Consider the following 27,471-nt stretch of genomic DNA (forward strand, 5'->3'; position numbering starts at 1 on the left):
ATATATCCTGCCATTCCATCAGAGATTGATGTTCTTGACAGAGGTGATGGGAAGACCACTGATGCCTCAATGGGAAGTCACCTGACAGATCATTGCAGAGATTGTCATACTCCTCTTGCTTCCCTGAGGACACCCGCCTGGCTTCCCATATACAGCACTTGGAGCTCATAGCCACACTTATAGGGACTGAAATATGGAGGTTGATGATTTTGAAGAAGAGGGTTTGATGGACTTGCGCATGAGAAATGGATACTTTTGCACAAATTGTAGGAGATGCACACTGTTTTTGATGGATTTCTCTGCTGTCCCCTGCACCATGTGAGAAGATGAACTCTCAGATGGATACAAGTGAAATTTCTGGAATGCCTATTGACTTTATAATACCTTCTGAGAATGTCCTTTTAAAGATTTCCAAAATAACTACTGCAGAGGGTTTGATGGGGTCATTTACTTTAGCTGAACACAAGTCAGTAAGAGGTTTGCTTCCCAATAGGGTTTCAGTGCGACTCGTACCCCTCTTATGGCAGTTTGACACAGTATGAAGAAAACAAGACTGGAGCCTTTTCTAGTGTGCGTGGAGTCCACACGAACAGAGCTAGAAGATCTGGAATTTGGACTGGGCCCGGGTGTAGGGCAGTGCGGGGCATACAAGTGAGCTTTGGACATTTGAAAGACCAAAACAAAGGCACCATGTCATGAGTAACATAAACAGACTCAAAGAGATTATAACGTAAGTGGAGGTGCGTGTGAGGATTGGAGAAATCAGCCCAAGGGTTTATCAAACAGAAGAGCTTTGAGATCTTTTTTGAAGGTTGCGTGGCGTGTGTTCAGGGGTCTGAAAGTGATTGGCTCATGAATCATTCCACATTAAAGGTGAGAGGCTCAAGAAGAAGGGATGGGGCATTTCTCAATCTATGATTAGTGCCAAAGTTTTCAGTTTCTCTGATAGATAAGTGGAGAAGATAGGTGCAGAATTTTTCGGGTGATGCATGCCATTTTGAATTGGGCTCTTACCTCTATAGGAAGCCACTCAGTCAATCAATCACTGCATTTGTAAAAGCGCGCTACATACCCGCAAGGGTCTCAAGGCGCTGGGGAGGGGGGGTGCTACTGGTCGAAGAGCCAGGTCTTGAGGAGTCTTCCGAAGGCCAGCAGGTCCTGGGTCTATTGTAGGATGGTGGGGAGAGTGTTCCAGGTCTTGGCGGCGAGGTAGGAGAAGGATCTGCCGCCGGCGGTGGTTTTTCGGATGCGGGGGACTGTGGCGAGGGCGAGGTTGGCTGAGCGGAGGCTTCGGGTGGGGGTGTGGAAGCTGAGTCGGTTGTTGAGGTAGGTGGGTCCGGTGTTGTGCAGTGCTTTGTGTGCGTGGATCAGGAGCTTGAAGGTGATCCTTTTGTTGATGGGGAGCCAGTGCAGGCCTCTCAGGTGGAGTGTGATGTGGCTGCGGCGGGGGACATCGAGGATGAGTCGGGCGAGGCGTTCTGGATGCGTTGGAGTCGTCTCAGGAGCTTGTTTGTAGTTCCTGAGTAGAGGGCGTTCCCGTAGTCGAGTCTGTTGGTGATGAGGGCCTGGGTAACGGTTTTTCTCGTGTCGAGGGGGATCCATTTGAAGATCCTGCGGAGCATACGGAGGGTGTTGAAGCAGGACGCGGAGACGGCGTTGACTTGCCTGGTCATGGAGAGCGTGGAGTCGAGGATGACCCCCAGGTTGCGTGCGTGGTCCGTGGGTTCCGGGGCTGTGCCTAGTGACGTGGGCCACCAAGAGTCGTCCCAGGCTGATGGGGTGGGTCCGAGAATGAGGACCTCCGTCTTGTCTGAGTTCAGCTTCAGTCTGCTGTCCTTCATCCAGTCGGCTATGGCCTTCATTCCTCGGTGGAGGTTAGCTTTGGCGGTGTCGGGATCTTCGGTGAGGATATGATCAGCTGGGTGTCGTTGGCGTAGGAGATGATGTTGAGGTTGTGTTGTCGTGCGACGTGGGCGAGGGGGGCCATGTAGATATTGAACAATGTCGGGCTGAGGGAGGATCCCTGTGGGACGCCGCAGATGATCTCAGTGGTTTTGGAGCAGAAGGGTGGGAGGCGGACGCTCTGGGTTCTGCCGGAGAGGAAGGATGTGGTCCAGGCCAGGGCCTTCTCTTGGATACCGGCGTCATGGAGGCGTGCTGATAGGGTGCGGTGGCAGACCGTGTCAAAGGCTGATGATAGGTCCAGGAGGATGAGGGCAGCTGTTTCTCCTTTGTCCATCAGGGTCCGGATGTCGTCAGTGGCGGCGATGAGGGCGGTCTCGGTGCTGTGGTTACTGCGAAAACCAGCTTGGGACGGGTCCAGGATGTTGTTGACTTCGAGGTAGCGGGTCAGCTGTTTGTTGACAATCTTCTTGGTCACTTTTGCCGGGAAAGGGAGCAGGGAGATGGGACGGAAGTTCTTGAGGTCCTTGGGGTCCGCCTTGGGCTTCTTCAGAAGGGCGTTGATCTCGGCGTGCTTCCAGCTTTCTGGGAAGGTTGCTGTCTCGAAGGAACAGTTGATTGTTTTCCGGAGGTGGGGCGCGATGGCTGCGCTGGCTTTGTTGAAGACGTGGTGAGGGCAGGGGTCCGATGGGGATCCGGAGTGGATGGAGTTCATGGTTTTGATGGTGTCTTCGTCGCTGACGCTGGACCAGACGGTCAGGCGACTGGTGCGAGTGGTAGTCGCAGGGGTGGTGGACTCGGTGGTGGGTGAGGGGGGGTCGGGGTTGAAGCTGTCGTGGATGTCGGTGATCTTGCGGTGGAAGAAGGTGGCCAGGGAGTCTCACAGGTCTTGAGATGGCGGGATGTCGTTGGTGATGGAGCTGGGGTTGGAGAGTTCTTTCACGATGCTGAAGAGCTCTTTGGTGTTGTGTGCGTTGTTGTCTAGGCGGTCCTTGAAGGCGGTCTTCTTGGCGGTCCTGATGAGTTGGTGATGTCTGCGGGTGGCGCTCTTGAGGGCTGTGTGGTTGTCTGGCGTTCGGTCGTGGAGCCATTTCTTCTCCAGCTTCCGACAGGTGTGCTTGGAGATCCTTAGGTCCTCGGTGAACCAGGCGGCTTTCTTGTTGGTGTGGTTGGTTGTAAAGGTCTTGAGAGGGGCGAGGGTGTTGGCGCAGTCGTTGATCCACTGTGTGAGGTTGGTCGCGGCAGTGTCTGGGTCGGTGGGTGGTCTCAGGGCGAGGGCGGTAGTCAGTTGGTCCCCGGTGACCTTGCCCCAGCAGTGGCGTGGTAGCTGTTGAGTGCGGTGGTGTGTGGTGGGTTTTCTGAAGGTGAAGTGGACGCATCTGTGGTCGGTCCAGTGTGGTTCGGTGGTGTGGTTGAAGGAGACGTGGGGGCTTGCGGAGAAGATGGGGTCAAGCGTGTGTCCAGCGGCGTGAGTGGGTGTCGTTACTAGCTGTTTGAGTCCGAGGTTGTCGATCAGGGCGGTGGAGTTGGCGTCGTTGTTCTTGAGGTGGAAGTTCAGGTCCCCGAGGAGGATGTAGTCCGTGGAAGCGAGGGCGTGGGTGCTGATGAGGTCAGCGATGGTGTCACTGAACTGTGGGCGGGGTCCGGGAGGTCTGTAGATGAGAGTTCCTCTGAGGGTGGTGTTGGGGTCGGTGTGGATCTGGAAGTGCATGTGCTCGGCGGTGGTGAGGGTGTCATCGGTGTTCGTTGAGATTTTGATGGAGTCTTTGTGGATGATGGCGATTCCTCCTCCCACTCCGTTGGTGCGGTCTCTGCGGGAGATCTTGTAGCCCTGTGGGATGGCTATGGCAATGTCTGGTGCTGAGGTGGCGTTCAGCCAGGTCTCCGTCAGGAAGGCAACGTCAGGGGCAGTGGAGTCTAGGAGGTCCCAAAGTTCGATGGCGTGTTTGCGAGGAGGAGGATGCAGCGGAGGTGGTTGGGTTCTCTGGCTGGTGGTGTGGAGGGTTGGATGCTGGTGAATCTGCAGTTCCGGTAGGTGAAAGGCCCCTGGGTGCGTTTCGGGGTGGCCCGGTAGCAGGGGTGGTCTCGTCTGGTGTTGAGTGCGTGGAGGGTGCTTGCGTCGTAGTGCAGTCTGGTGTTGCGGGGGGTGCGGGTTCCAGGGGTTCTGGTGCTGGGTGCGGTCCAGGCGCGGACGGGCGCAGACGGGCTTGCCTTAGGCGTGCCAGCGGCGCACCCGCTGCGCGCGTCCGCTGCGCGCACGCTTCGCGGCCTCCATATGAGGGCAGAGGGAGGGAGGAGCAGCTGGGAGGTGGGAGCGGGGCGGCCAATGGGAGTGAAGGGGGTGGGACAGCAGGGGCTCAGCAACAAGGGAAAAACCCGGGGAAAAAACGGCGGGAAAAGACGGCGGGAGAGGGACAACAGAGCACAGGGGTACAGAAAGCAAAACACAGGGGCAAGAATGGAAAAAACAAGTGGCACAGAAGCACAAGCTCAGGGGAATAGAAAAAAGGGAGCGAGTAGTCAGGTGGCAAAAGTGGCAACGGAGGTTCAACCCACAGGGGGCTGCGTGGCAGATGGGGGGAGCGACCTGCCTGGTGACAGGGTCAAAGGTCGCTCTCTACCACCGCTTCGCGGCCTCCATATGAGGGCAGAGGGAGGGAGGAGCAGCTGGGAGGTGGGAGCGGGGCGGCCAATGGGAGTGAAGGGGGCAGGGCAGCAGGAGCTCAGCAGCAAGTGAAAAACCCGGGGGAACACCCGGGGGAAAAACGGCGGGAAAAGACGGCGGGAGAGGGACAACAGAGCACTGGGGTACAGAAAGCAAAACACAGGGGCATAGAATGGAAAAAACAAGTGGCACAGAAGCACAAGCTCAGGGGAATAGAAAAAAGGGAGCGAGTAGTCAGGTGGCAAAAGTGGCAACGGAGGTTCAACCCACAGGGGGCTGCGTGGCAGATGGGGGGAGCGACCTGCCTGGTGACAGGGTCAAAGGTCGCTCAAGAATTAGGGGTTATGTGGTTGAATTTTCTGTGATGATTCTCAAAGCATGCTGCTGCATATAATACTGCTCTGAGCGGGCCTAGATGTCTGTGGGGATGCCTTCCAGGAGTGTGATCTTATAGTCCAGTCTTGAGAGAACCAGGGCCTGAACAACTGATTTTAGGTCCTGTTCTGGGATAATTTACCTGATTCCCCATAGCTGCCTGAGGTGGAACTGTGCTGTCTTTGCCATGGCTGCAATGTGGCTCTGAAGTTTGAGGTGGTTGCTAAGAATAAAGCAGAGTGACCTTGAAGTCTGAACAGTGGAGGGGCAGCCCTCCAGGGCAGGGAAGATAGCCTGCTGTTCTTGAACTGAAGGAGTGGATTTCTTTGGAGAAATCCGAAGAAATTCTGTTTTTGCTTGGTTAATTTTGAAGTGGTCATTAGTCATCCAGGTTTCAATTTTTGTAAGTGCTCTGGATAGGGGGGTGATGTCTCTGGGGCTGTTACTTCCTTGTAAATGTGGTTGTTGTCAGCATACTGGTGGAAGAGAATTCCAGAGCTCAGAAGAATCACACAGAGGGGTTCCAGGTAGAGGTTGAAGAGGGATGGAGAGAGGATGGAGTCTTGAGGAACCCCTTGTTGCCGTCCAATTGGCAGATTTCCAATGATTGTAACAGCTATGGAGCATACAACTGAGGGAAGAGTGGGTGAATTTATGTGCAGGTCAGACTGAGGGATATGGTGTGAGTTTGCGGGATAGTGTGGTGTGGGTGAGCTTTGCTGCAGTTGGTGGGTATAGGGAGGGCATCTTGTGTTTGGCCAGCGGAGAGAAGACTGGAGCATTTAGTGTTTCTGTAGCTTTCAGTAAGATTGTGTAAGTCAGTATCGCTGAGGGAGCGAGTTTGGGTCTCATGGAGTGATTGTCTCTGGGGATATTGGTCAGCTGCGGACCATGGTACTACGCAAGGGGGTGTAGTAACCGTTTATGGGTAGAAAGCGAGTTGCTGACATGAGAAACACTTCCGTAAGGGTGTAAGGCTGGAGTTTTCACCTAGAGATGTGATAGGGAAGAATTGAGATCTGAGGGGGCATTGTTGTTCTGTGGCCGGTGGGGGCTTGCGTCACTCTTTCAAGACAGTGCTCGCAGTATGTTTGAAGTTCAGATGTGATGGTGAAGGGGAGGATTAAGGGGTCAGAGGAGAAGAGTTTGTTTACGTTTTTAGTTAAGTTGGGTCAATGAAGGTAGTTGTGTAGGGCTCATATTGGAGAAGGTGGGAGAAGAGAGGATAATTGAACATATTGGATTGTGTCATCACTTCTTGTTAGGAAATCATCAATGGAAATGTCATAGTGATAGAACTACAACAAAAATAAACATCTGACCATGTGCTGTAGGATGTATTTGCATATTAAGTTTTCAGTAGATTTTAAAGCTCTGTTCCTTAAACAAAGCACACCCATAACACTGTTCCATCAGAAGACTTAAACCAATAGCACATGATTTGAAAATTGGGAATACAATACAATAAAACACAAAATATTATTATTATTATGAAAGAATAGCCTACAAATGTGTAAATACATAAAGGAGCATAGAAATAAAATGTAGAAAACAACAAGAGTAAGAAAATGGAAGAAAATAGAAAAAAATTTCATTCAGAGGTACAAACCTAAGAAAATCCACTGGTTACAGCAAAATAACAATAAAAAAACCAAAATATCCGATTCTTACTTAATCTTGCATAGAATTCAAATAAATTAGCAATGTCCTCAAGGACGTTAGGCAGCTTCATCATTCCCATCTGTACAAGAATTAGAAGGGGCAGATGTTTTTGTTAAGTATTCCATCAAAGGTAACCACATTTTTATTATTTTGTATTTTTCATGAAACCAGAGGTGAAGAAACAGCAATAATATTAACTTTATGTGCATTATACTTCCCGTTCCTAAGGCAGTATAGGAAACTTATCTTTCAAAAATTGCCATCGATATAACCAATAATTTACCTTTCATTGGAAGAGATTGAAAACCAGCATTAAAAGGCTGTTGAGGTACGAATTTGAAAAGCGACAATGCTGGCAGGTTACTCAGTGAGTTACCCGCTTACTGTGAACATGTTTAGAGATTTGAAGGTTCAAATTCTGGTAAGGATTACTCAGTAAGTCATCCGTCTGTTGCAGTAAATTGAGTACCATTAAACTGGGTAAATGTAACCTCTTCATAAGCATGGATGGCTATCTCTGATTGGTTTTGGAAAATGTCATCATTCTTGAAAAATGTTGGCCACTTGGCACTGTAAAAAGATTATAATTCGTCCCAAAAACGTTCAAAGGTGGCCACCAGTACAGGCCAAAAGCTCCATGAGCAGCCATGGGAGTCCAGATTTCTTGGCTTTTCCAACGCTTGGTATTTTGTTGGCATATATGTGCAATAGAGATATGAAAAATAACCATTGCACCAGTTTGCCAAGCTCACACCTGATGCCAATGCTTGTTCTGTTTTTTGTGGTCAGAGCAGGGGAGTGTCAGGCTTCAAAGGATGCTTCACTTACAGTGATTAGGTTATGAAGTTGGCCAGGTTTCAGAGGATGTACCAGTTGCCGTGGGCTAGTTTTGGGACAGGCCAAACTTCTAAGGACAACTCGCTAGCGTTGGACTTGCTCAAGAGCATCTCTTGTGCTCACAGCAGAGGGGGCAGGCTTCATACGATGTTTCTCTAGCCTTGGGTTATATTTTGAACAGCTTATGCCCAAAGGTGGTTAAAATCAGGCTTCAAAGATATCTGAGTATCCTTGGGCTCAGTTGTGACTGGGCCAGGCATCGAATAACACCTCACTAGCTTTGGACTAGTTGTGCCGCAGGCCAGGATTGAAAGAGCATCTTTCTAGGCTGGGCTAGCTGTGTAACTGTGCAGCAGACCTGACTTCAAAGGACGTCTCACTAGTTGTAGGCTACGTTTGGAGCAGTCCTGATTTGGAAGGATTTCTCACTAGCCTTTGGCTATCTTAGGAGACGATTGGGCTGGAGCAGGCCTGAGCTGCCAAAGTGTTTAAACTCTCCTCTATCTTCATATCAGTCAAGTGGGCGAGGGCCATCGTCATGTTGGTGACTAGGTTGCTGTTTTAGGAACACCATTGCTTAATCCTGCCTTCCCCCCTTAGCTGACATCAGACCTTAAGGAAATCACTGCATCAGTCTGGCCCCAGTCTTTTCGGTGCCCAAAACTGAGCTTGTGGAGCCCAGGAGAACAGTAACGTTAGGTGCTGCATAGAAATAAAAAATACTGTCCCATTTCCTATGGATGCGTCCTTCGTTTATTTTGAACAGTGTGTTGCTTTACACAGATATCCTTGTTCTGACACGAGGAACTTTGCACGCTGCAGAGACAGCAGTGTCGTGGTGGCCTCACTTGGCTTCAGGGTACGGTCTGAGTGGTCTGTAGTCATGAGTTGGAGGTGACACTAAGGGCCACTGGTGTCCTTGCTCTCTTTAGTGTGGTTTAAGTTACATTGCCTTCTCATGTTCTGCACCCTACATGCAGTGTCCATTGCTCTTACTTCTTCAGGTTTAGGTAACATGGACTTCTTGAGTTTTGCTTCCTGGTAGTGTCTCTCCAGTGTCCTTGCGCTCTGTTCCAAGATTGAAATATTGTTAATTTCTTCTCACCAGGCAGGTGCAGGGTTTGGGGTTTTGACTCCTGGCTTGGCGTATTCTTTTGTCTCTTCATTGAAGTAACATTGATCTTTTTATTTTCTGCTCCAAGGCCAGTTTCATCTTTGCTTTCTGTTCTTCAGATTGAAGTAACATTGATTTCTTCTCCTCAGGCTGCTGCAGGAAGAGGTTCGAAGGATGCTGTTCGCGGGGCTGCCAAAGAGTTCCTGAAGTTTCTAAACCGTGGTCTTTCACCTTATCATGGTAAGTGTCTGATCACAGTTTTCTAGGTCTCCCATTCCAGTAGTAGTTCCTTCTGTTAATGGGTTACCTGAAGCTGTAATTCCCATGTCCTTACCACTGTGTTACCTAGTACATCCAGGATTCTGCTTTCTCTGACCCTTCCTGGTCATGTGTCCTCTCATGCAGCAGTTATGCAGTCAGTGGCCAGTGTTGTGCAGCACCTTTTGCAAGAGAACCACTTATCCTCAGCCTCATGTGTGCTCTCAGCATCCCTTACACCCATCCACAAGAGAACCACTGATCCTCAGCTTCATCTGTGCTCTCAGCATCCCTTACACCCATCCGCAAGAGAACCACTGATCCTCAGCTTCATCTGTGCTCTCAGCATCCCTTACACCCATCCGCAAGAGAACCACTGATCCTCGGCCTCATGTGTGCTCTCAGCATCCCTTACACCCATCCACAAGAGAACCACTGATCCTCAGCCTCATCTGTGCTCTCAGCATCCCTTACACCCATCCACAAGAGAACCACTTATCCTCAGCCTCATGTGTGCTCTCTGCATCCCTTGCACCCATCCACAAGAGAACCACTGATCCTCAGCCTCATGTGTGCTCTCAACATCCCTTACACCCATCCACAAGAGAACCACTTATCCTCAGCCTCATGTGTGCTCTCTGCATCCCTTGCACCCATCCACAAGAGAACCACTGATCCTCAGCCTCATGTGTGCTCTCAACATTCCTTACACCCATCCGCAAGAGAACCACTGATCCTCAGCCTCATGTGTGCTCTCAGCATCCCTTACACCCATCCACAAGAGAAACATGTTTCCCCAGCACTGATCTTTTCTCTCGCTGCTCCCAACAGCATGCTTTGTATAAGAGGCGGTACCCTCATCCCCCGCTCACTCCTCCCAGCACACCCATTGATAAGGCCTGGTGTTCCAAGCACCTATGTTCCCTCACTGCTCCCATCAGCTACAGCAGCCCATTGGTGAAAGACTGGGTCTTCTTAGCAGCCATTGCTTCTCTTCCTGCCCCCAAGGGCGTCCATCGAACAGGGACGGTGTCTCTACCTTCTGTCACTGCCCTCAGCTGCAACCATTGATAAGAGTCCAGGTCTAATGAGCATCCAACTCCTCTCTCACAGTTCCCACAGCACCCATTGAAAGGGGACCGGGACATATCACCACTCCGCTCCTCTCACTGCTCCCAACAGCACCCATTGATAAGGGACTGTCTCATAGCGCCCAGCAGCACCCTTTGGGAAAGGATCAAGTCTTCCCACTACCCGTCTCCTCTCACTGCTTCTAAAAGCACTTGTTCATAAGGGATGGGCCTCCATGGTCTGTCTCACTGCTCCCAACAGCACCCATCGATAAGGGACTGTGCACCCATGATCTGTCTGAGAGCTCCCAACAGCACCCATCGATAAGGGACCAGGTCATCCCACCACCCGTCTCCTGCTCCTAATAGTGCCATTGATGAGGGACCATGTCCCCCCTTCTCTTGCTGCCTCTAACTGCACCCATTAATAAGGGGCTGAGTCCTCCCATTACAAAAAGTCACATCTAGTGCTGAGTTCCCAAGGAACACCTTTTTGATGTTGTGACCTGGTTTTGGTCCAGGATCCTTACTGGCTGTGGACATTGTTTTTCCATTCTATACTCCCAAGTAAGTTCTCTGCTCTGTGGATCTTAGATCTTGTACAAAACATAAAATAAATAAATAAGCTAAGTGCAATCTGCGGGACAGTGAGAACTTGCTGTCATTGCCTCCTCTTTTAGGATCCTGAAACTGAGTTACCGAATGATTCTTTTCCCTTGGTACCGCTGTAACCAGCAGGATTCTTGTGTCTGTGTGTTATGAATAAGACGGTGCTGCTCGGGTGCCAGCATCCAGGTGAAGCCGTCCCGTGATATGATTAGCTGTTTTCTGAGCCCAGAGGGATCCGCATGGAGGGTGGTTCTTGGGAACAGCAAGGACTTAACTTGTGGGGAGTTTTCCATGTGAATTCTAGGGTGAAGATAGATTCCCTTTGTGAAGGATTTGATGTGTCAGAGCTCAGAGTGGCATTAAGCAGCTGAAGATGGTAAGAAGAAAGATATTTTGTTATTGCAATCTAGCAGATTGCCATAGTAGGCAATGGTTTTGGTGTTGGTTACCCCCTCTGACAAACTTAGCGGGCCGAACATTTGCACTATGTTAATCCTTCTTAAGCCCTTGTAGGAGAGATACTATTTTATTTTGCCAAACATAATGTTGTGTGAATTTGTCATTTGATGACTCTGTCTGGTGGTTGTCTTGTGGAAAGGCACACGCTCAATACAGTAGGCCTGAGTTGGTTAACATGTTAAGCCAATGATGAAGGCCGTAGACCTAATGTGTTCTCTGGGGAAAGTTATGTCCAATGTTATAAGTCTAAGATCTTTATTATGAAATGTTACAACAAAGGGCGTAGACCTGATGTCTTTACATATGTAATCCCTGTGTTAAAGGTGATAGACGGGGTTTTGTCACATGCAATTTCACACATAATAGGGAAGGATTTTGATGTTGGTTCCCCCTTTGACAAATCATAGATGTGGTAGATTTGCACTGAAATAATCTGTGCTACGGTCTGTTCACAAGGCCTGACAGCCTTAGGTGTCTGCCCGGATCTTGTGATTAAACAAATGAATTATTTGATAAATATATATATATATTTTTTTGTCAACAAAAAATAAATGCCACGCACTCCGTTCAGCTCCAAAAAGTTTTACAGATTTATTCGATGCAAAAAAGAGAAAACAACGTGCAGCGTTTATATTTATTATTTTTTGTTGACATAGTTGACTGAGGGCTCGGCCAGCCCTTTGCCTCGCACCAGCTGCTGTGCGCGTCGTTTCTCCTTGGTGCGCTTTGTTTCGGATATATATATATATATACTTATGCCTACACAGCCCACCTTCTGCCATTGGTCTGCATGAGTTTCATTTACACTCCACCCATGACAGCAGAGTCCAGTGGGTCAGCCCACTTCAACCATTGACTTTGTTGCCCTGTGAGTGACGGTATTTGGCCGATCACATCTGCACATCGATTTGAAAATGAGAGAGGTGGATCACTACATTAGTTTTGCATTTTCTTCTTTTATAGGACTGCTTTCATTTCCTTCTTTCTCTCTTATTTAGAGCATACTGCAGCTTCCCAGACAGTGCTCACAGGCCACTTGCTTGTGGTCTTTTCATCTGAAGCTTTGCACATGTCTGGCGGGCAGTGCCTCTAAGCCCGGCGGCCATCATGGAATGGTAACGTCCATAGTGTATCCTTCCCATTCTAGGATGGCCAACACATTGGTTCAGAATAGGGCGGCCATGCCAGAACTTAAACAACAGAGATGCACTATGATACAGTACCACTGCAAGAAGTTCACCCGCTGCTATTTTGTTAAAGCAAGCATATGCTCATCATATTTATGTGCCAGTTTTGTTTTGAGTTTTTCCTACTTTAATTCTTTTAACTTATCTTGGATATTTTGTTGTGTTGTGCTTGTGTAATTGGATGAATGCAAGAATGGGTCAGCGGATCGCTGAATGGACACACGAGTGCGATGATGAGAGAAAAAGTACATGTCTGTTGGCAATCTATTGAGAGCCTAAACCCATTAATGACTGAGGAGGCAATCACATTTATAAGCCAGTCATATTGGTATTGCCAGTGCTTGTTTGTATTAAGTCTCAGCGACAGAGACTAGCTTGCTGGGCACACGCCTTTGTGTAATAAGGGCCCACAAGATGGATTCTTGATAAAACATACTTTGGAGTTCTTTGTAGATAATGCTCCCCTGTCTGATCTCTTGACATGCTTCAGTGTTTTAAAAAAGTTGTGTGTGGTTATCGTGTTACGGGATGCAGTGCTTAGCTCATAAGTTGATAAGGAACTCTGAAGGCATGTGGTGTACGAATCACCGAGAGACTGTACACGCTTCCTGGTGCGAGGTGAGAGTGCTGAAGAACCTTTACAGTTGCTGTGGAGCGCCGATCTGGTGCTCTGGTGCCAGATCTCACTCTGGTATGCATCCATACTCTGCTACAGCACCGCTCTGGTGCCAGATCTCGCCCTGGTCTGCATTCATACTCTGCTGCAGCGCCTCTCTGGTGTCAGATCTCGCTCTGGTCTGCATTCATACTCTGCTGCAACGCCGCTCTGGTGCCAGATCTCGCCCTGGTCTGCATTCATATTCTGCTGCAGCTCCTCTCTGGTGCTATGGTGCCAGATCTCACTCTGGTCTGCAGTCATACTCTGCTGCAGCTCCTCTCTGGTGCTCTGGTGCCAGATCTCGCTCTGGTCTGCATCCATGCTCTGCTACTGCACCTCTCTGGTGCTCTGGTGCCAGATCTCACTCTGGTCTGCGTTCATACTCTGCTGCAGCTCCTCTCTGGTGCTCTGGTGCCAGATCTCACTCTGGTCTGCATCCATACTCTGCTACTGCACCTCTCTGGTGCTCTGGTGCCAGATCTCACTCTGGTATGCATCCATACTCTGCTACAGCACCGCTCTGGTGCCAGATCTCGCCCTGGTCTGCATTCATACTCTGCTGCAGCGCCTCTCTGGTGTCAGATCTCGCTCTGGTCTGCATTCATACTCTGCTGCAGCTCCTCTCTGGTGCCAGATGTCACTCTGGTCTGTATTCATACTCTGCTGCAGCGCCACTCTGGTGCCAGATCTCGCTCTGGTCTGCATCCATACTCTGCTGCAACGCCGCTCTGGTGCCAGATCTCACTCTGGTCTGCATTCATACTCTGCTACAGCACCGCTCTGGTGCCAGATCTCGCCCTGGTCTGCATTCATACTCTGCTGCAGCGCCTCTCTGGTGTCAGATCTCACTCTGGTCTGCATTCATACTCTGCTGCAGCCCCTCTCTGGTGCCAGATCTCACTCTGGTCTGCATTCATACTCTGCTGCAGCTCCTCTCTGGTGCCAGATCTCACTCTGGTCTTTATTCATACTCTGCTGCAGCGTCGCTCTGGTGCCAGATCTCACTCTGGTCTTTATTCATACTCTGCTGCAGCGTCGCTCTGGTGCCAGATCTCACTCTGGTCTTTATTCATACTCTGCTGCAGCGCCACTCCGGTGCCAGATCTCACTCTGGTCTGCATTCATACTCTGCTGCAACGCCGCTCTGGTGCCAGATCTCACTCTGGTCTGCATTCATACTCTGCTGCAGCTCCTCTCTGGTGCTCCGGTGCCAGATCTCACTCTGGTATGCATCCATACTCTGCTACAGCGCCTCTCTGGTGCCAGATCTCGCTCTGGTCTGCATTCATACTCTGCTGCAGCACCTCTCTGGTGCCAGATCTTGCTCTGGTCTGCATTCATACTCTGCTACAACCCCTCTCTGGTGCCAGATCTCACTCTGGTCTGCATTCATACTCTGCTGCAACCCCTCTCTGGTGCCAGATCTCACTCTGGTCTGCATTCATACTCTGCTACCGCGCCTCTCTGGTGCTCTGGTGCCAGATCTCACTCTGGTCTGCATTCATACTCTGCTACAGCTCCTCTCTGGTGCTCCGGTGCCAGATCTCACTCTGGTATGCATCCATACTCTGCTACAGCTCCTCTCTGGTACTCCGGTGCCAGATCTCGCTCTGGTCTGCATCCATACTCTGCTACAGCTCCTCTCTGGTGCTCTGGTGCCAGATCTCGCCCTGGTCTGCATTCATACTCTGCTGCAGCTCCGCTCTGGTGCCAGATCTCACTCTGGTCTGCATTCATACTCTGCTGCAGCGCCGCTCTGGTGCCAGATCTCACTCTGGTCTGCATTCATACTCTGCTGCAACGCCGCTCTGGTGCCAGATCTCGCCCTGGTCTGCATCCATACTCTGCTGCAGCTCCTCTCTGGTGCCAGATGTCACTCTGGTCTGTATTCATACTCTGCTGCAGCGCCACTCTGGTGCCAGATCTCGCTCTGGTCTGCATCCATACTCTGCTGCAACGCCGCTCTGGTGCCAGATCTCACTCTGGTCTGCATTCATACTCTGCTACAGCACCGCTCTGGTGCCAGATCTCGCCCTGGTCTGCATTCATACTCTGCTGCAGCGCCTCTCTGGTGTCAGATCTCACTCTGGTCTGCATTCATACTCTGCTGCAGCCCCTCTCTGGTGCCAGATCTCACTCTGGTCTGCATTCATACTCTGCTGCAGCTCCTCTCTGGTGCCAGATCTCACTCTGGTCTTTATTCATACTCTGCTGCAGCGTCGCTTTGGTGCCAGATCTCACTCTGGTCTTTATTCATACTCTGCTGCAGCGTCGCTCTGGTGCCAGATCTCACTCTGGTCTTTATTCATACTCTGCTGCAGCGCCACTCCGGTGCCAGATCTCACTCTGGTCTGCATTCATACTCTGCTGCAACGCCGCTCTGGTGCCAGATCTCACTCTGGTATGCATCCATACTCTGCTACAGCGCCTCTCTGGTGCCAGATCTCGCTCTGGTCTGCATTCATACTCTGCTGCAGCACCTCTCTGGTGCCAGATCTTGCTCTGGTCTGCATTCATACTCTGCTGCAACCCCTCTCTGGTGCCAGATCTCACTCTGGTCTGCATTCATACTCTGCTGCAGCTCCTCTCTGGTGCCAGATCTCACTCTGGTCTTTATTCATACTCTGCTGCAGCGTCGCTCTGGTGCCAGATCTCACTCTGGTCTTTATTCATACTCTGCTGCAGCGTCGCTCTGGTGCCAGATCTCACTCTGGTCTTTATTCATACTCTGCTGCAGCGCCACTCCGGTGCCAGATCTCACTCTGGTCTGCATTCATACTCTGCTGCAGCTCCTCTCTGGTGCCAGATCTCACTCTGGTCTGCATTCATACTCTGCTGCAGCGTCGCTCTGGTGCCAGATCTCACTCTGGTCTTTATTCATACTCTGCTGCAGCGTCGCTCTGGTGCCAGATCTCACTCTGGTCTTTATTCATACTCTGCTGCAGCGCCACTCCGGTGCCAGATCTCACTCTGGTCTGCATTCATACTCTGCTGCAGCCCCTCTCTGGTGCCAGATCTCGCCCTGGTCTGCATTCATACTCTGCTGCAGCTCCTCTCTGGTGCTCCGGTGCCAGATCTCACTCTGGTATGCATCCATACTCTGCTACAGCGCCTCTCTGGTGCCAGATCTCGCTCTGGTCTGCATTCATACTCTGCTGCAGCACCTCTCTGGTGCCAGATCTTGCTCTGGTCTGCATTCATACTCTGCTGCAACCCCTCTCTGGTGCCAGATCTCACTCTGGTCTGCATTCATACTCTGCTACCGCGCCTCTCTGGTGCCAGATCTCACTCTGGTCTGCATTCATACTCTGCTACAGCTCCTCTCTGGTGCTCCGGTGCCAGATCTCACTCTGGTATGCATCCATACTCTGCTACAGCTCCTCTCTGGTGCTCCGGTGCCAGATCTCGCTCTGGTCTTCATCCATACTCTGCTACAGCTCCTCTCTGGTGCTCTGGTGCCAGATCTCGCCCTGGTCTGCATTCATACTCTGCTGCAGCTCCGCTCTGGTGCCAGATCTCACTCTGGTCTGCATTCATACTCTGCTGCAGCGCCGCTCTGGTGCCAGATCTCACTCTGGTCTGCATTCATACTCTGCTGCAGCGCCGCTCTGGTGCCAGATCTCACTCTGGTCTGCATTCATACTCTGCTGCCGCGCCTCTCTGGTGCTCTGGTGCCAGATCTCACTCTGGTATGCATCCATACTCTGCTGCAGCTCCTCTCTGGTGCTCTGGTGCCAGATCTCGCCCTGGTCTGCATTCATACTCTGCTGCCGCGCCTCTCTGGTGCTCTGGTGCCAGATCTCACTCTGGTATGCATCCATACTCTGCTGCCGCGCCTCTCTGGTGCTCTGGTGCCAGATCTCACTCTGGTCTGCATCCATACTCTGCTACAGCTCCTCTCTGGTGCTCCGGTGCCAGATCTCGCCCTGGTCTGCATTCATACTCTGCTGCAGCACTGCTCTGGTTCTCTGGTGCCAGATCTCACTCTGGTCTGCGTTCATACTCTGCTGCAGTGCCGCTCTGGTGCCAGATCTCACTCTGGTCTGCATTCATACTCTGCTGCCGCGCCTCTCTGGTGTCAGATCTCACTCTGGTCTGCGTTCATACTCTGCTGCAGCGCCACTCTGGTGCCAGATCTCGCCCTGGTCTGCATTCATACTCTGCTGCAGCACTGCTCTGGTTCTCTGGTGCCAGATCTCACTCTGGTCTGCATCCATACTCTGCTGCAGCGCCGCTCTGGTGCCAGATCTCGCCCTGGTCTGCATTCATACTCTGCTGCAGCTCCTCTCTGGTGCCAGATGTCACTCTGGTCTGTATTCATACTCTGCTGCAGCGCCACTCTGGTGCCAGATCTCGCTCTGGTCTGCATCCATACTCTGCTGCAACGCCGCTCTGGTGCCAGATCTCACTCTGGTCTGCATTCATACTCTGCTACAGCACCGCTCTGGTGCCAGATCTCGCCCTGGTCTGCATTCATACTCTGCTGCAGCGCCTCTCTGGTGTCAGATCTCACTCTGGTCTGCATTCATACTCTGCTGCAGCCCCTCTCTGGTGCCAGATCTCACTCTGGTCTGCATTCATACTCTGCTGCAGCTCCTCTCTGGTGCCAGATCTCACTCTGGTCTTTATTCATACTCTGCTGCAGCGTCGCTCTGGTGCCAGATCTCACTCTGGTCTTTATTCATACTCTGCTGCAGCGTCGCTCTGGTGCCAGATCTCACTCTGGTCTTTATTCATACTCTGCTGCAGCGCCACTCCGGTGCCAGATCTCACTCTGGTCTGCATTCATACTCTGCTGCAACGCCGCTCTGGTGCCAGATCTCACTCTGGTCTGCATTCATACTCTGCTGCAGCTCCTCTCTGGTGCTCCGGTGCCAGATCTCACTCTGGTATGCATCCATACTCTGCTACAGCGCCTCTCTGGTGCCAGATCTCGCTCTGGTCTGCATTCATACTCTGCTGCAGCACCTCTCTGGTGCCAGATCTTGCTCTGGTCTGCATTCATACTCTGCTACAACCCCTCTCTGGTGCCAGATCTCACTCTGGTCTGCATTCATACTCTGCTGCAACCCCTCTCTGGTGCCAGATCTCACTCTGGTCTGCATTCATACTCTGCTACCGCGCCTCTCTGGTGCTCTGGTGCCAGATCTCACTCTGGTCTGCATTCATACTCTGCTACAGCTCCTCTCTGGTGCTCCGGTGCCAGATCTCACTCTGGTATGCATCCATACTCTGCTACAGCTCCTCTCTGGTGCTCCGGTGCCAGATCTCGCTCTGGTCTGCATCCATACTCTGCTACAGCTCCTCTCTGGTGCTCTGGTGCCAGATCTCGCCCTGGTCTGCATTCATACTCTGCTGCAGCTCCGCTCTGGTGCCAGATCTCACTCTGGTCTGCATTCATACTCTGCTGCAGCGCCGCTCTGGTGCCAGATCTCACTCTGGTCTGCATTCATACTCTGCTGCAACGCCGCTCTGGTGCCAGATCTCGCCCTGGTCTGCATCCATACTCTGCTGCAGCTCCTCTCTGGTGCCAGATGTCACTCTGGTCTGCATCCATACTCTGCTGCAGCGCCGCTCTGGTGCCAGATCTCGCTCTGGTCTGCATTCATACTCTGCTGCAGCGCCGCTCTGGTGCCAGATCTCGCTCTGGTCTGCATTCATACTCTGCTGCAGCGCCGCTCTGGTGCCAGATCTCGCCCTGGTCTGCATCCATACTCTGCTGCAGCTCCTCTCTGGTGCCAGATGTCACTCTGGTCTGTATTCATACTCTGCTGCAGCGCCACTCTGGTGCCAGATCTCGCTCTGGTCTGCATCCATACTCTGCTGCAACGCCGCTCTGGTGCCAGATCTCACTCTGGTCTGCATTCATACTCTGCTACAGCACCGCTCTGGTGCCAGATCTCGCCCTGGTCTGCATTCATACTCTGCTGCAGCGCCTCTCTGGTGTCAGATCTCACTCTGGTCTGCATTCATACTCTGCTGCAGCCCCTCTCTGGTGCCAGATCTCACTCTGGTCTGCATTCATACTCTGCTGCAGCTCCTCTCTGGTGCCAGATCTCACTCTGGTCTTTATTCATACTCTGCTGCAGCGTCGCTCTGGTGCCAGATCTCACTCTGGTCTTTATTCATACTCTGCTGCAGCGTCGCTCTGGTGCCAGATCTCACTCTGGTCTTTATTCATACTCTGCTGCAGCGCCACTCCGGTGCCAGATCTCACTCTGGTCTGCATTCATACTCTGCTGCAACGCCGCTCTGGTGCCAGATCTCACTCTGGTCTGCATTCATACTCTGCTGCAGCTCCTCTCTAGTGCTCCGGTGCCAGATCTCACTCTGGTATGCATCCATACTCTGCTACAGCGCCTCTCTGGTGCCAGATCTCGCTCTGGTCTGCATTCATACTCTGCTGCAGCACCTCTCTGGTGCCAGATCTTGCTCTGGTCTGCATTCATACTCTGCTGCAACCCCTCTCTGGTGCCAGATCTCACTCTGGTCTGCATTCATACTCTGCTACCGCGCCTCTCTGGTGCTCTGGTGCCAGATCTCACTCTGGTCTGCATTCATACTCTGCTACAGCTCCTCTCTGGTGCTCCGGTGCCAGATCTCGCTCTGGTCTGCATTCATACTCTGCTGCAGCTCCTCTCTGGTGCTCCGGTGCCAGATCTCGCTCTGGTCTGCATCCATACTCTGCTACAGCTCCTCTCTGGTGCTCTGGTGCCAGATCTCGCCCTGGTCTGCATTCATACTCTGCTGCAGCTCCGCTCTGGTGCCAGATCTCACTCTGGTCTGCATTCATACTCTGCTGCAGCGCCGCTCTGGTGCCAGATCTCACTCTGGTCTGCATTCATACTCTGCTGCAGCGCCGCTCTGGTGCCAGATCTCACTCTGGTCTGCATTCATACTCTGCTGCCGCGCCTCTCTGGTGCTCTGGTGCCAGATCTCACTCTGGTATGCATCCATACTCTGCTGCAGCTCCTCTCTGGTGCTCTGGTGCCAGATCTCGCCCTGGTCTGCATTCATACTCTGCTGCCGCGCCTCTCTGGTGCTCTGGTGCCAGATCTCACTCTGGTATGCATCCATACTCTGCTGCCGCGCCTCTCTGGTGCTCTGGTGCCAGATCTCACTCTGGTCTGCATCCATACTCTGCTACAGCTCCTCTCTGGTGCTCCGGTGCCAGATCTCGCCCTGGTCTGCATTCATACTCTGCTGCAGCACTGCTCTGGTTCTCTGGTGCCAGATCTCACTCTGGTCTGCGTTCATACTCTGCTGCAGTGCCGCTCTGGTGCCAGATCTCACTCTGGTCTGCATTCATACTCTGCTGCCGCGCCTCTCTGGTGTCAGATCTCACTCTGGTCTGCGTTCATACTCTGCTGCAGCGCCACTCTGGTGCCAGATCTCGCCCTGGTCTGCATTCATACTCTGCTGCAGCACTGCTCTGGTTCTCTGGTGCCAGATCTCACTCTGGTCTGCATTCATACTCTGCTGCCACGCCTCTCTGGTGTCAGATCTCACTCTGGTCTGCATTCATACTCTGCTGCAGCGCCTCTCTGGTGCTCTGGTACCAGATCTCACTCTGGTCTGCATTCATACTCTGCTACAGCGCCTCTCTGGTGCCAGATCTCACTTTGGTCTGCATTCATACTTTGCTGCAGCCCCGCTCTGGTGCTCTGGTGCCATATCTCACTCTGGTCTGCATTCATACTCTGCTGCAGCTCCTCTCTGGTGCTCTGGTGCCAGATCTCACTCTGGTCTGCATTCATACTCTGCTGCAGCTCCACTCCGGTGCCAGATCTCACTCTGGTCTGCATTCATACTCTGCTGCAGTGCCTCTCTGGTGCCATATCTCACTCTGGTCTGCATCCATACTCTGCTGCAGCGCCTCTCTGGTGCCATATCTCACTCTGGTCTGCATCCATACTCTGCTGCAGCTCCGCTCCGGTACCAGATCTCACTCTGGTCTGCATTCATACTCTGCTGCAGCGCCGCTCTGGTGCCAGATCTCGCTTTGGTCTGCAGTCATACTCTGCTGCAGCTCCTCTCTGGTGCTCTGGTGCCAGATCTCACTCTGGTGTGCATTCATACTCTGCTGCAGCTCCTCTCTGGTGCCAGATGTCACTCTGGTCTGTATTCATACTCTGCTGCAGCGCCACTCTGGTGCCAGATCTCGCTCTGGTCTGCATTCATACTCTGCTGCAACCCCTCTCTGGTGTCAGATCTCACTCTGGTCTGCATTCATACTCTGCTGCAGCGCCTCTCTGGTGCTCTGGTACCAGATCTCACTCTGGTCTGCATTCATACTCTGCTACAGCGCCTCTCTGGTGCCAGATCTCGCTCTGGTCTGCATTCATACTCTGCTGCAACGCTGCTCTGGTGCCAGATCTCACTCTAGTCTGCATCCATTATCTGCTGCAGCGCCTCTCTGGTGCCAGATCTCACTCTGGTCTGCATTCATACTTTGCTGCAGCCCCACTCTGGTGCCATATCTCACTCTGGTCTGCATTCATACTCTGCTGCAGCACTGCTCTGGTTCTCTGGCGCCAGATCTCACTCTGGTCTGCATTCATAATCTGCTGCAGCTCCTCTCTGGTGCTCTGGTGCCAGATCTCACTCTGGTCTGCGTTCATACTCTGCTGCAGCTCCGCTCCGGTGCCAGATCTCACTCGGGTCTGCATTCATACTCTGCTGCTGCGCCGCTCTGGTGCCAGATCTCACTCTGGTCTGCGTTCATACTCTGCTGCATCGCCGCTCTGGTTCTCTGGTGCCAGATCTCGCTCTGCTCTGCATTCATACTCTGCTGCAGCGCCGCTCTGGTGATCTGGTGCCAGGCCTCACTCTGGTCTGCATTCATACTCTGCTGCAGCCCCTCTCTGGTGCCAGATCTCACTCTGGTCTTTATTCATACTCTGCTGCAGCGTCGCTCTGGTGCCAGATCTCATTCTGGTCTGCATTCATACTCTGCTGCAGCACTGCTCTGGTTCTCTGGTGCCAGATCTCACTCTGGTCTGCGTTCATACTCTGCTGCAGCTCCGCTCCGGTGCCAGATCTCACTCTGGTCTGCATTCATACTCTGCTGCTGCGCCGCTCCGGTGCCAGATCTCACTCTGGTCTGCAGTCATACTCTGCTGCCGCGCCTCTCTGGTGCTCTGGTGCCAGATCTCACTCTGGTATGCATCCATACTCTGCTGCAGCTCCTCTCTGGTGCTCTGGTGCCAGATCTCGCCCTGGTCTGCATTCATACTCTGCTGCCGCGCCGCTCTGGTGCTCTGGTGCCAGATCTCACTCTGGTATGCATCCATACTCTGCTACAGCTCCTCTCTGGTGCTCTGGTGCCAGATCTCACTCTGGTATGCATCCATACTCTGCTACAGCTCCTCTCTGGTGCTCCGGTGCCAGATCTCGCCCTGGTCTGCATTCATACTCTGCTGCAGCACTGCTCTGGTTCTCTGGTGCCAGATCTCACTCTGGTCTGCATCCATGCTCTGCTGCAGCGCCGCTCTGGTGCCAGATCTCACTCTGGTCTGCATTCATACTCTGCTGCAGCGCCACTCTGGTGCCAGATCTCACTCTGGTCTGCATTCACGCTCTGCTGCAGCGTCGCTCTGGTGCCAGATCTCACTCTAGTCTGCATCCATTATCTGCTGCAGCGCCTCTCTGGTGCCAGACCTCACTCTGGTCTGCATTCATACTCTGCTGCAGCGCCGCTCCGGTGCCAGATCTCACTCTGGTCTGCATTCATACTCTGCTGCAGCTCCTCTCTGGTGCTATGGTGCCAGATCTCACTCTGGTCTGCGTTCATACTCTGCTGCAGCTCCTCTCTGGTGTTCTGGTGCCAGATCTCGCTCTGGTCTGCATTCATACTCTGCTGCAGTACGAATCACCGAGAGACTGTACACGCTTCCTGGTGCGAGGTGAGAGTGCTGAAGAACCTTTACAGTTGCTGTGGAGCGCCGATCTGGTGCTCTGGTGCCAGATCTCACTCTGGTATGCATCCATTCTCTGCTACAGCACCGCTCTGGTGCCAGATCTCGCCCTGGTCTGCATTCATACTCTGCTGCAGCGCCTCTCTGGTGCCAGATCTCGCCCTGGTCTGCATTCATACTCTGCTGCAACGCCGCTCTGGTGCCAGATCTCGCCCTGGTCTGCATTCATATTCTGCTGCAGCTCCTCTCTGGTGCTATGGTGCCAGATCTCACTCTGGTCTGCGTTCATACTCTGCTGCAGCTCCTCTCTGGTGTTCTGGTGCCAGATCTCGCTCTGGTCTGCAGTCATACTCTGCTGCAGCTCCTCTCTGGTGCTCTGGTGCCAGATCTCACTCTGGTCTGCATTCATACTCTGCTGCAGCGCTGCTCCGGTGCCAGATCTCACTCTGGTCTGCATTCACGCTCTGCTGCAGCGTCGCTCTGGTGCTCTGATGCCTGATCTGACTCTGGTCTACATTCATACTCTGCTGCAGCTCCTCTCTGGGGCCTACACCCATGGCACCCTGAAGTACCTGTCTGGTCTGCACCGACGCCTCGCCCTGTGGCCAGCACCCATGCCATGTTGCAGTACTGTATTGTATTGCAGCATTTATAAAGTGCTTAACACCCCTTGGTGGGGTGCTGAAGCACTTGGCTATTTCTATAACATGCTACACTGTGTAGGGTGTGTGGTTGGAAGGGTGTAGTCTTTCTTCTGGTCCTATTTGGGAAGTGTTTCCATGTCGTGTGTGGTGACCACGAGGTGTGGTTATCGTGTTACGGGATGCAGGGCATAGCAGTGTGTTGAATGATGAAGTGTAAGAGACAGACCTGCAGTTTATGGTTTTTCAATTTACTGTTAGCTCTGAACAGCTTTGCACCCACCCCACCCCAATCTTCCCCATTCTAACTTAATCTACCCCACTCTACCCCACTCTAACCCAATCCACTTCACTCTGACCCAGTCTACCCCACTCTAACCCAGTCTACCCCACTCTAACCCAGTCTACCCCACTCTAACCCAGTCTACCCCACTCTAACCCAGTCTACCCCACTCTAACCCAGTCTACCCCACTCTAACCCAGTCTACCCCACTCTAACCCAATCTACCCCACTCTAACCCAATCTACCCCACTCTAACCCAATCTACCCCACTCTAACCCAATCTACCCCACTCCACCCCAATCCACTTCACTATGATCCAGTCTACCCCACTCTAACCCAATACTACCCCACTCTACCCCAGTCATCCCCACTCTGCTCCAGTCTACCCGATTCCAGTCCTCTCAAGTCTACCCTACTACAATCCACCCCACTCCAGTGTTCCCCTTATCCAACCCAGTCCACTCCAATATTCCCAAGTCAACTCTACCCCCCTCCATTCTACTCCACTCCAAACTACCCCAGTCCAATTTACACAACTGCATTCCAATTTACCGCACTGCATTCTAAACTCCGCTGCAATCTGTCCAACTTCTCTCCAGTCTACCCCATTCCACCACAATCTACCTCACTCCGTTCTACCACACTCCAATCCACCCAATCTACCACACTCCACTCAAGTCTACCCCACTCTAATCTAATCTAATCCACTCCACCCAATCCACCTCACTGCAACCTACCCCATCCCACTCTACCCCAATCTGCCTTACTCCAGTCCACCCCTACCCACTTCAATCTAATCTACCCCACTCTACCTCAATCTACCCCACTCCATCCCACTACAATCTTCCCCACTCTACTCCACTCCAATCCACCGCACCCCACTCCAATCTACACCACTCCATTCATCTCTCTTCAATCTACCTCACTCCAGTCTACCCCACTCCATTCTAATCCACCCAATCCACCCAACTCCATACTACACCATGCCATTCACCTCTTTTCAGTCTACCTCACCCTAGTCTACCCCACTCTATTCCAATCTACTCTAGTCTAATCCACCCAACTCCACCCTAATCTGCCCCACTAGATTATACCCCAATCTACTCCACTCCTCTTCCCAAATGTATATCACTCCACTCCATTCTCGACTCCACTCTACCCAACTCCACTTAATCTTTTCCACTCCCCTCTACCCAATTAACCCCACTCCACGCCAATCTACCCCACTCCGCCACAATTTACCCTACTCCAAACTACCCCAATCCACGACACTCCACACACTCCATTCTACCCCCATTCCACTTTACTGTAATCTACCCCACCCCATGCCACTCCCTTTTACCCATGCTGAACAGCATCCACACTGGTATACAGTATGACTAAAACATGTTGCCAAAACCAGTAGCGCTCCCATAGGAAAGACCTATTGACTTTGCCAATGGTTGTCTTACTTCCTCCTGGCTTCCCTCTGCCCAGCGCCTTCCTTATCGGGGTGCAGCAGAGATCAGCTCTATAGGCCCAGACTTTGTACCCTGACGAGGGCCCCTCAGAGGACCTTTGAGACCTGACTGATCGGCTTCTAGGACTGAGGACTCCTGGTTGGCAGTGCCTGGCACGAGGAAGGCGAGGCCTTCTCTGATGGGCACCTTGCCCGCTAGTGCCCAGTGTGCCAGCCTTCCCTGTGATGACTGCATCTAGGGACCCACCATATGACCTTTATTTGTGGGGAGCTATCATTGCATCTTTGGAGCTTCATTGCGTAACGCTCACCTCTAAATTAGAGGTGGCCGAGTCAACAGATTAACAAGGCGAGCCGAGCCGAGGCTCTGGCTTGGCTCTTGGAGTCCGTGTACGAGCCGAGCCCTGAAATGTTTGCATATAAATCATACAACAAACATCAGGTAAAACATGATGAAGGCTTTTCTAAATGCACCCAATATTGTGTTTCCTTAACGTGATGTGGTGCACCCCCACTCCGGCGGCACTGGCATTGTGGAACTGAAGGCAAGACAGTGTCACGTGACCCGCGCATGTGGCCCAGATTCCTACATATAGATAAACGTTCTAGTCTGCTACATCCAGCACTGCTGAGGTTTGCACAGCTGGTAGTGTGGAATCACGTGTCTGGAGGTGCTTTGATGTGTGCTACTGAAGAAAAAGGAGGATCAGTGAAATAAAATATTTGCCTAAGATCACACAATTTGGTTACCCGGGGGAACAATTAATCTGGGGTTTTCTGGTTTCACTTTATACAAATCACCCACTAAATATGAATCTGCCTGTCTCTCCTTTTTATTTCAGTGGCGATGCTTTGTTTCTACCTCCCGGCGCGTGAGGGTAGAGCTGGGGCGTCAGCCAGATGCCACATGAAAGCTCGGCTCGTTATGGGCCCGAGCCTCTCACAGGACCTCGAGCTGAGCGCGAGCCAGGCTTCAGGCTCGAGCTGTCACCAGCTGCTCGCCCACTTCTACTGTAAACGGGACCCTTAGCCTCTTTAAAAGATAGATGTCCGGCTGTGTTTACCTGTATACTCTCCCCTGAAGTTACCTGTCCTGGGCGGGCCAAGGGTACAAAGTGAGTGACTCTTATTGGACTGGAATGAAATGGTATCTTCGACACTGGGATGGAATGGTCCACCTGAATACTGCCCAGTAATGCCTACTGCCTGCCTGCCTCACCGTCTGTCTCCTGCCCTCCTGCCCTCCTTCCCTCCCCTGTAAACTTAGTTCATGCAATGAAAACCCCTTGACAGGATCCCCACAGGGTGGGCACCCAGCACCACCCACCACTCTATGTGCCCAGAAGGTAGGCTTTAATCCCAAACAAATGTGACTTCACATCTAATCCCTGCTTTACCCCTCTACCAATTATACTGGTAATAAACCTTGCATTAAATAGCTAGACTGGGCTTCCAAAACAGTGGCATTCCCCTGGCAGTCCCAGGGCCTCTGACCATAAAAACTGTACTCGGGGCTCCCAACACAGTGGCATTCTCCTGGCAGTCCCAGGGCATCTCTGACCATAAAATCTGTACTCAGGGCTCCCACGACAGTGGCATTCCCCTGGTAGGACCAGGGCCTCTAAGCATGACTTATCTAGTCAGGGCTCCCAACACAGTGGCATTCCCCTGGTAGTGCCAGGGCCTTTGGGCATGAAAACTCAAGTCAGGGCTCGCAACACAGTGTCATTCCCCGGGTAGGGCCAGGGCCTCTGACCATAGAATCTGTACTCAGGGCTCCTACGACAGTAGCATTCCCCTGGTAGTGCCAGGGCCTCCAAGCAGGACTTATCTAGTCAGGGTTCCCAACACAGTGGCATTCCCCTGGCAGTCCCAGGGCCTCTGACCATAAACATTCTAGTCAAAGCTCCATTCAGTGGCATTCCCCTGGCAGACCCAGGGCCTCTGACCATAAACATTCTAGTCAAGGCTCCATTCAGTGGCACTCCCCTGGTAGGGCCAGGGCCTATGGGCATGATTTATCCAGTTAGGGTTCACAACACAGTGGCATTCCCCTGGCAGACCCAGGGCATCCGACCATAAAAACTCTGGTCAGGGCTCCCAACACAGTGGCATTCCCCTTGTAGGGCTAGGGCCTATGGGCATGATTTATCTAGTAAGGGCTCCCAACACAGTGGCATTCCCCTGGTAGGGCCAGGGCCCATGGGCATGATTTATCTAGTAAGGGCTCCCAACACAGTGGCATTCCCCTGGTAGGGCCCGGGCCAATGGGCATGATTTATCTAGTCAGGGTTCACAACACAGTGGCATTCCCCTGGTAGGGCCAGGGCCTATGGGCATGATTTATCTAGTCAGGGTTCACACCACAGTGGCAT

At 52.2% G+C, this 27,471-nt stretch overlaps 1 protein-coding gene across 2 annotated transcripts in view; it reads left to right on the plus strand.

The window, feature by feature from the left end:
- The window catches only part of DNPEP (aspartyl aminopeptidase), a 430,726-nt gene that overhangs the window by 151,034 nt on the left and 252,221 nt on the right, over positions 1 to 27,471 (plus strand). For both annotated transcript variants that reach the window (XM_069227160.1, XM_069227161.1), the window contains exon 2: positions 8,705 to 8,795. In XM_069227160.1, the coding sequence (XP_069083261.1) occupies positions 8,705 to 8,795 (91 nt within the window). The remainder of the gene's footprint in view (positions 1 to 8,704; positions 8,796 to 27,471) is intronic.

Source organism: Pleurodeles waltl, chromosome 3_2, assembly GCF_031143425.1.
Source record: "Pleurodeles waltl isolate 20211129_DDA chromosome 3_2, aPleWal1.hap1.20221129, whole genome shotgun sequence".
In the NCBI taxonomy this organism is placed as follows: domain Eukaryota; kingdom Metazoa; phylum Chordata; class Amphibia; order Caudata; family Salamandridae; genus Pleurodeles; species Pleurodeles waltl.